Raw genomic sequence first — 9736 nt, 5'->3', positions numbered from 1 at the left:
TAATACCATAAGTTCAGTGGAAAGGGTTAATATTTCATATTTAGCTATAAAAGTATGCTTTCTACACATGTAGGGTGCCGTAAAGTCATGGAAAATTCACTTTAAGTCATGAAAAAGTTATGGAAAAGTTTTGAAATTTTGTCAGTGAAAAAGAGGGAACTCTGAAGGTCCTGTATTACACAAAATGGACTCTTGTAAGTTTTAAACCATATTAGAATGTTGTTGCTACCTCAAAAACATACTGAAGATATGTTTTTGTTTAATTCACACATGTTGTTTTATTTTATTATTAGTCTGTCTACACCTCCAAAGCTCAGAACACTCTGTTCCATCTTGTGATGTCATGTAGTGGTAGTTTTCAAGTTTTATCTTTAGTCCAGTACAGATTGGATGTCATTCTAGTGAAGGTGTACGCATTTATAAACACACTGGGCTACATCTTGTTTTACCATATGACATCACAAGGTGGAACAGAGTGCTTTTGAGAGAAAAACTCAGCCTAAATATGCAAGTTTATTGTGTTTAACATGTGTGAATGAAACAAAACAACTCCAGGTTTTGTGATGAGAAAACATTACAGTCTTGATCAGAAAGTAGCGTAATAGCCCTTTAAGCCATCCTCTTTTATTGTGCAATTACCCTACGTGCTCTTTTTCATTTCATTTCAAAAAGCACTGAAATAATTAAAGTATGAATGGTAATTATGAAAGCGGCTATGAGCCTTCCACTTTAGGAAGCAATTTTATCTGTTGCATTAACTCCTGAACTCTCTTGAGGCCAATGTTGTTTTTTTATTATTATTAAGTTACCAAGAAATCCTCTCATTACTTTTTCATTTAAACCTAATCTTGGGCGTTGTTTTGGATGCTAATTACGTCTCCAAATATGTTTTCCTCACATCTTAGGCAGCAGGACTTAAACTTTTTCCCCTTGTTAATGAAAGATGCGTGTTAAATAAAGGTGTTGATGATTCTGTTTTTGTTTTTGCAGGGGCATCTCTCTGAAGGTTTGGTCACAAAGTGGTACAGATCACCTCGCCTCCTTCTCTCTCCAAACAACTACACCAAAGCCATCGACATGTGGGCGGCTGGCTGCATATTCGCTGAAATGCTCACCGGAAAAACCCTCTTCGCAGGTACTAATTCGCATGAGTCATTCCGTGTTTATGCAAATGCGAAGTGAGGTTTGGAGATTATTATCTAAAGGTGTGTGCAGCTGTGGGTGCTTTGGCATATTCATTAATGAAGCGATGCGAAATCACTCAAATGTAAAAGATGTAACTGTTCACATCTAGGGTCTGTTACCTGCTTGTCCCCACGGAAATATTTGTTTGACTGGAATGCGCTTCATTGTGGAATTAAACATTTGCATCAAGATTTTTACTATAAACTATAAAAATACCTGCAATTTAATAAATGCATGATACAAGTTTAATGCCCTTCTTCTGAACGCAATAGCATTCCCAGGAGGACGAGCAGGTAGAAGACCCTCACCAGAAAGTTTCATGAGTCACATTTTTTGAATGAAATAATCGCTTAAAAGTTTTACATGAAGTATCTGATGGTTTATCTCTATAATTTAGCATCAGAAAAAATTCCTCATTAAAACTATCTCAACATTGGCTTTAAATTGCTTTCCTGCATTACATCTAGGCATTTCCACACAAGGTTCTTAATGTAAAAAGGATTCCTACTGTCTGAATTTGTAACACTCGAGGTCGTCACGCTCACACAACATGGTTTAGTCTCCATAGTTTAGTTTTTACCAATAGTACCTGCAGCCCTGTAGTGAAAGACGCCTCTGTGGCAGTTCTGACATTGACAGGCAGCACTGAATGTCCTCTCAGTGTAATTGTCAGGATGGGGAACAGGTTTTACTTTTGACCTGAAAATAGACTGACAATAATTGGCCCTCGAGTGTCACTTATCAACCACAGATAGTTTCAACTCATGAGTTGTTGCAGCTTGACAATATGGTTCTTCCTATAAAATTAGGGCACTTTCAATGTGAAGCTGTGCTTGGTTTTTTAGGGCAATGACACGAAACTGCTCAAAATAAATAAATAGACCAAGGACGATGGGACTGAAATGGACTGACTTCTGCGAACAAACCCATCGTTGCAATATTTGGTACTATCGCAACTAAACCAAAGTCTATAATCAGACGGGATGAACCAAAGTTTGGCATTTAAACTTACATGAGCCAGTTGAAACAAGTGAAAGCACCAGCCCAGTAAGAATGCATGTTTTTGTAGGATTTTTTTTAACCAATTAAAACGTGTAATTGAATAAATGCAATAGACAAGTTTAATGCCATACTTTTGAACATTCAATTTAAAGCAATATGACATTTTCATGGAGACAAGCAGATGGCTGACTCCTCTTTAAATGTTACATAATGCATCTTTAAGAGGGAGGTAGTGGATAGGATACACTATAATTTTTTTCTCATGGCTCTCCTCGACTCGACCTCGACCGTTTTTCCTCACTTTTTTCCCCAAATGCCTGGAGCTGAACACAGGCCAAAACACAGCAGCCTCGTGATTCAGCAGATCCACTGAAACTCAATTACAGAGTTGTGTAACTGCTCGCGGGAGGCACCTGACCGGACTTATGGTAATGCGACAAAGTTCAAATGTACTGTAAGCCTGTAGGGAGAGATACTGACTCATGTATTATCGTCATATTAAAGAAAATAATAAAGTTATCTCCTCCAGATTGCTTGCATTGAAACAGGAGCAAAGGATCATGGTCTTTGTTGTTCCTGGCCTATGTCCCTATGTCGATCCACTGCAACATTAGACAAACTATATATTAACAGTTTATATTGACACAGTAGCTCCTAATTACAAAAAAAAAATATATGAACACTGGAAATGCCAAGGATTTAATTAAAAGTGGAATACATTTTAACAATAAAACAAAATACATTAAATAAAAATACTCCAAAAGACCAAAGAAAAGAAAGAAACAAAAGAAAACAAATGCATTTTCCACCCAGTAGCTTAACACATTACCTCAACCAAGATACAGGCACATGATCACACATTCCTCGTGCATTATTAAAAAATAATTATTAAAATATCATCTAAATAATGCCAAAAAAATACATTAAATACTGTACTGTGAAACTTTTGGTATTTTTTGCTATAATTGCCAGCATTCTTAACTTTCCTCTATAATAATGTGTCTTTTGTTCTCTCTTTTCTAGGGGCCCATGAGCTGGAGCAGATGCAGCTGATCCTGGAGTCGATCCCGGTGCTGAGGGAGGAGGACCGTCAGGAGTTGCACAGTGTGATCCCTGTGTTCATCCGGAACGACATGTCCACGCCCCATAACCCTCTGAAGACTCTGCTGCCCGAAGTCAGCCCCCAAGGTCAGTACTGGCCCCTGAGATATTCACGTGTGCAAGAGGGTATATGCAAAAATGTATGGGGGGAAAATGTGTGAAAGCATATGTCCAAAATGTATTTCTATATTGTAGTTACTTGTACAAAACATTTGTTTTATCGGTTACAGTTATTCTGAATTCTTGAGTCATCTTTCAGTTCCTCTATTGTGAAAAATGCAAACCTAAACAGTCATAGGCTAATCTAATCTAAGAAACTTAATCATAACATAAAATGGCTTTGGGCAGAGTAGCATTGCATTAAAGCTATTAATACTTCCATGTGCAAGACCTGTACTTCCTGATTCATGAATATAAATTGAATTGGCATTGATCCCTCTCCTCTAGCACGTTATTATGAGTAATAAATAGCAGTTTGTCCTCAGGGACTAAAAGATTCAGTGAAAACATCTGAGAGTTCACATGGCTTCATCACAAATGGCGATAATCTCCAAAAAGGAAAAGGGAATTTGGGAGCAGTCACATGATCCGAGCTGCAGGAATCTCACAGCGTTCCTTCAAATCAGCCGTTTATGTTTACGCCCTCAGCTCAGGGCAAACATGAGTCTAGGTCACTCCCCTCATGTTAACACACTGTAGGCTGTCATTTTAACAGGGTCATATTGACATTTACATCAACTGTCTGCGGTTATGGAAATGAACAAAAGACGATTTTAAAACAACATTTGGCAAAGTGGAAAATCAACCAGTGACCTCAATTATCATCTTTTTTTTTTCTTTTTTTTAACATAAAACACTTTCTGATCATCTCCCATATCTCCTCTTTTTATCTACAGCGCTGGATTTCCTGGAGAAAATCTTGACCTTTAACCCCATGGACCGTCTGACCGCGGAGGAGGCTCTGGCCCACCCGTACATGTCTGACTACTCCTTCCCGCTGGACGAGCCCATCTCGCTGCACCCCTTCCACATCGAGGACGAGGTTGATGACATCCTGCTCATGGACCAGAGCCACAGCCACACATGGGACAGGTACGACTGCACTACTTTACCCACCATTCTACAGTGAGAACTCATAGGAGATACAGTTTTTATTCCATTTTGTTTGAGTTACATGAGTGCACGTGCTAATATCTTTCTCTTGTGGCAGGTATCATGATAGTCAGTTATCTGAGGCTGACTGGAACCTGCGTAGCACCCACGACCCTGAAGAGGTGCAGGTGGATCCCAGAGGGCTGTCTGATGTCACAGACGAGGAGGAGGTCCAGGTGAGACATGAACTTCATTTAAAGTGTTATGTTTGTTTACATTTTCACCTGATCGTACATGACACTGTGAATACATGTTGGTAACACGTACCTCTCTGTTCCAGGTGGACCCTCGTAAATACACTGACAGTGAGCGGGAGAAGTTCCTGGACGAGCCGTCCTTTGATTACTCCATGTTCTCAGCTGAACGCTCGTGGTCTGACGAACACCATGAGAACAAGTACTGTGACCTGCAGTGCAGCCACACCTGCAACTACAAGGCCGTGTCCCCCTCCTACCTGGACAACCTGGTGTGGAGGGACAGTGAGGTCAACCACTACTACGAACCCAAACTCATCATGGACCTATCCAACTGGAAGGAGCAGAGCAAAGAGAAGACCAAGTCCAAGACCAAGTGTGAGAAGAACGGTCTGGTGAAAATGGCTCTGCAGCAGCAGAGTGTCTCTGAGAAGGATCGTGAGCAGGAGAAGCACCAAGCCCCACAAAACCAGGGCTTTGACTTTGACTCATTCATCGCCAGCACCATCAAACTCAGCCTGCAGCCTGAGCCCTGTCCAGAGGTGGCGCTGCTGAGCCAGGTGGGTCTCCTGAATGAGCTGAACACCTCTGTGTCTCAGCTGGAGGCTCCTCGCTCCGGATCCATGTCCAAGTCCATCAGTCAGGAGAAGGAGGAGAAGTGCCTGGTGAACCTGGCCCAGCTCGGTGACGCCGTGTGGCCCGCCTTCGGCTGTGGTGAGCCGGTGGACCACAGGTCGGAGGGAGGCTACACCAGTTACCTGGACCAGCTGTTTGGGCGAAAGGAGGAGTGTCCCGCAGAGACTCTGGCCTGCTCTGACGCAGAGCTGCATGAGGAGGCCTTCCTGGGCTGTGGGACGGAGATCGTCCTGAACATGCAGCTGGACTCTCTGGCTGAAGACCTCCCCCTCAAGTCCATCCAGGCCTCTCTGTCCCCCTGCACCGTCAAGTGCTCGCCTCAAATCGCCCATAAAACCTACAGCAGCATCTTCAAACACCTGAATTAAGCAGAAGTCCTCCTCACAGTGCAACAGCTAGGCAATTTTATAAGAAATAGTATATAATTGTACTTGAATCATTTCATACCTTTTTTATTATGGTTCTTTTATTTTGCCTTTTACGAGAGGCGTGTTGTTTAGACCATCACTGAGCCTTGTACACCTCCATGTTTATGTCCACACCCTCATCGCTACAGCGCCATGTCGCTTGCACATTCAGTACTGTATCAGAGGAGGGAGAGAGCGCGAAGGAGACGAAGGACATTTGTGGACTCTTTTCGAGATGTCGTTGTGCAGTTTGGGTGGGACATAAAGGAGGAGGTGGTGCCAACAGTTATTAGGCTTTTAAACATCTTGGAACATCCTGCAAACTGGGGTCTTTTTTTATTAGTTTTTATCTTGATTTAACATTATTTCCCCAAAGAAGGCTTCCTTAAAACCCTTTCATACTGTAAATCTTTCACATGATGCCAGCAGCACCATTCTATCGTAGGCGTTAATGTAAAAATGTGTTATCTACCTCAAGGTAACAGCCGTGCGAGACACTCTAGAGCCAAACTAGTGCTTTACGACCATCCTCATACCATGAAATGAAGAGGTCTCGTCAATGAAATCTGTCAAGCATTTAACATAGTGAGGTGTTTCAAGAATCATTATTTATTTCTAGCAAGATTTGCGATATTTATTTTATCAAAAGGTGTTATTTCAATGTGGTTATTGAAGATCTGAGAGGCGTTCGCGGAGAAAGACTTCCATGTTCATTTCGGCACTATATAGGCGTGGTAGTGTTTTGTTTTTATGCTAGGAAACAACTTGATCTATGTTCGAAAAAAAAGTTCAAATGGCTTTTTATTTCATTTTCCATCGATATTGTCCAAACGGATATCATTCTTTGTTAATTTTTTATTTTATATTTTAAGGTGCGTTCTGTCTTTTGTGGAAAACCTGCTTTATCGTTAAAAAAGAAGGCGCCTAAAGTCTTAATTTTTTTATCTAAATGTTCTGTACAAACGTGTGCATGGAGGCAACAGAAAGGTACATTCAAAGTCAATGGTGAGTATAAAACGTGCATCAGTTTTAATTGTATGTTTTTTGTTTTTTATGTCCTTTTCGAAGAGCAAAGCATGATGAATTAGGTTAAAGGTGTAGCATGTAGAACACTGCAGACTTCTTTTGTAATCATTGGTTACCCTGTTCTACAAAATATCAAAATAAAATTACTGGCAAAGAGTCTGGTCTCTGTGGTCTTTTATTTCCTCATAATTAATGGAATTTGACATGCTTGTACAACGCTGTTAGACTAGATAACAATGGAACAGAATGTAAGGGGGATGTTAAAAGTATCAAAAATCAGATGCTAATAGATATGAATTTTTTGCAGGTGTCAAAACCAAAAAAAAAAATCCATTGATAGGACAAAAATGAACCTTTCCTGAATAGCTTTAGAACAGACTTGGGGTATTGTACAGCTCCCAGGCCACATACAGCGCTTTGGTTGACTGACCGTCCCATTTAAGATCATTTGGAATTTCAAAATAAGCATATTTTATCATTTTCCTCATGCATGGACTAAAGCTGTGTTACTATTATTTTAGAGGTGTTTCTTTAAATGACATTTTTTGTAAGGCAGCCTCACTTTTTCATTGCTTAGTCATAACATAAACTCTTACCAACTCATCAAAACAATGATATTTATTTGGGATGTAATAATAACAGAAATACCGTGATATTGTATCGTCAAAAGTTTCACAATAATATCGTGGGGCATCACAATATGTTGAATTACAAGTTCCTTTGCTTAAATGTATGGTTTTATAGTAGCAATAATTAATAAACATCAGGAACTACATATCCCATGATTAATTTCAGCGCAAACAACATGAAGTAATATGTTTGTTACTTGAATTCTTGGGATTATGATGGTAATAATTCACACCATAATCTTGTCAGGGTATTTTAAAGTCAAAAAAGCGTCCTATGTACAATTATATCAGCCTCTCCAAAATTTCGCAATAATTATTGTACCGTGAGATGCACATCGTGATAATATCGTAACGAGAGATTTGGATATTGTTACATCCCAGCTATTTACTGCTTGTTATAAAGAAATACAATTAATATACTGCAGAATTGAGTTAAGCATTTTGGCCCGGCCCTCCACAATATTTTCTGTGGACATCTTTTTGTCTAAATACAGGTACAGAATAAAATGCTGGTACCTGTCAGGTGGAATAATAGAAATGTTGCATTGTCTGGAAATGTCGACAGTATGGCATTAAACTCGTCCATCTATCATTATTTCAATTACAGGTGTTTTTATTTGAACTTAAATGCACTGAAAACATGCATTCTGACTGTAAGCTGTTTCTGTAGCGATAAGTGTAATGTCATACTGTGGAGCATTCTAGAACAAGTGATAATGTCTTCATGGAGACAAGCAGCTGGCAGACCTTCCAGAAAAGTTACATATTTCATCTTTAATATACACTACCGGTCAAAAGTTTTAGAAGAGTTTAGTTTTTTACCATTTACTGTTGACTAAAACATATTCTAAACTTTTAATTCATGAAAGTGTCCACCTTTGGCAGATATAACAGCTAAACACACACATGGCTCATTCTTTTTACAACAGAAATCAAATATTCTACAGAAGGTTCTTCCCAAGTCTGTTGCAGAAGTTCCCATAAACGTGTGGAACTTGTAGGATGTTTGACTTTCACTCTTCTGTCCAGTTCATCCCAAAACCAGCTCGATGGGGTTTAAGCCTGGAGACTGTGCTGGACAGTCCATGTTTTCAAGTTTTACCATCTTGTTTGTTTTTTTCCTGAGGTAATTTTGGCAGAGCTTGGACTTGTGTTTTGTTCTTTTTTTTAACCTCTGGCTGTTCAGTACTTACATTTGTACCATTTCAAACCCTTCACTGGACTTGCACAACTTGAATTGCAATAAATAACTGGAAAAATGATGGTGTTCTGAAAACCTTTTGACCGGCAGTGTACATTGTGGCTTGTTAGTTAAGATACAATAAATTGAAGACAGAAACAAAATGATGCTGGAGGAAGAGAGAAACATTTTAAGTTCTAATCTGTTGTTTCAGATGTCTCATAATGGTTCAAAATATGTTTTTTTTTTTATCTCTGAAATGTGGTGTATACTTGGATGACACCTGGCTCATCTCGATTGGGCTTTGTGCGTCTGTAGCTACTTAAAGACTCCATAATTGGGCTATTATAACCAGTTAGTATCTAGGTCAGACCACTTACGGTATACTTAACTTGTTTTGATGTCAAAAACTGAACTGCTCAGCGTGTGAGGCAGGTCGCCACAAAAACAACCCCTCCATCACCATAAGCAGCTATAGGCCTACTGTATTTGTTTTCATGTCTACATATCTGAGAAGTGGACACAGTTTGGTCAGGTCTATGGAATTTAAAATCAAAATCAACAAAATATTACACATTTTTAAGCACGTGCCATAACAACATGCGCTATATTCATGGGTTTCCGATCCACCGGTGATTAAAAACAACTGGAGTAATTTAGAGTCTTCTGAGAATGAAATCAGATCTGCCCCGGGCCAGCGCTGAATCTAGGGCAAATACTGAGTGAGGTACGAACTGATATCATGTGTTATTCTTTATGTGTCTGATGAACGTGAGCACGTGTGTCCTATGTGCCCGCGTGCATAGTGAACCCTCTTACCCTTCTCTCTGCAGACCCTATAGAGACTGCTGGATCATTTGGAAATCTAAAAACACGTGCAGTCCAGATGTAACCTACTTTTGGGATAAAGCGTAGACTATTATTTCATAAAGACCTTTTTTTTTTTCATTTTCGAGTAAATGTTCTTTTATTTATTCAAGCCTTAGTCAGGGGAAGGGTTCAGCAAATAGTTTCACTTAATTTAAAGACACAATACATTTTCTGTCGCTGGTATTCATAGAGATGTTATTGGTTGGAGACAAGGAGGTGAATCCATCAGGCAAAGTTACAGGTCAGGTGTGTGGAGGTGGTGCCACTCACTAGACCACTAGAACATTATGCATTACACAAAATTGACATTGGTGAGCTTTAAGTCATGTTGTAATGTTGTAACCTTCACAGAAA

At 39.6% G+C, this 9736-nt stretch overlaps 1 protein-coding gene across 1 annotated transcript; it reads left to right on the top strand.

The window, feature by feature from the left end:
• Positions 1 to 951: 951 nt before the first annotated feature.
• On the top strand, positions 952 to 6860 carry mapk6 (mitogen-activated protein kinase 6). Its single transcript, XM_055154477.1, has 5 exons — positions 952 to 1135; positions 3211 to 3375; positions 4185 to 4380; positions 4499 to 4616; positions 4721 to 6860. The coding sequence occupies exons 1-5, from the start codon at positions 967 to 969 to the stop codon at positions 5636 to 5638; spliced, it is 1566 nt and encodes a 521-aa protein (XP_055010452.1). The 5' UTR covers positions 952 to 966; the 3' UTR covers positions 5639 to 6860.
• Positions 6861 to 9736: the final 2876 nt, after the last annotated feature.

This window comes from Boleophthalmus pectinirostris, unplaced genomic scaffold (genome assembly GCF_026225935.1).
Source record: "Boleophthalmus pectinirostris isolate CB_2022bp ecotype Guang Dong unplaced genomic scaffold, ASM2622593v1 HiC_scaffold_19, whole genome shotgun sequence".
Lineage (NCBI taxonomy): Eukaryota > Metazoa > Chordata > Actinopteri > Gobiiformes > Gobiidae > Boleophthalmus > Boleophthalmus pectinirostris.
The sequence above is the reverse complement of the archived record's forward strand: the minus strand, read 5'-3'. Positions and strand labels throughout refer to the sequence as shown.

What these genes read in the sequence shown, in the direction of transcription:
- mapk6 (XM_055154477.1), top strand. Translation starts at nt 967, where the DNA reads ATGATTCTGTTTTTGTTTTTGCAGGGGCATCTCTCTGAAGGTTTGGTC. An exon ending in CACAGCCACACATGGGACAG is followed by an intron (nt 4,381 to 4,498) that starts GTACGACTGCAC and finishes CTCTTGTGGCAG; the next exon opens with GTATCATGATAGTCAGTTAT. An exon ending in CAGACGAGGAGGAGGTCCAG is followed by an intron (nt 4,617 to 4,720) that starts GTGAGACATGAA and finishes TCTCTGTTCCAG; the next exon opens with GTGGACCCTCGTAAATACAC.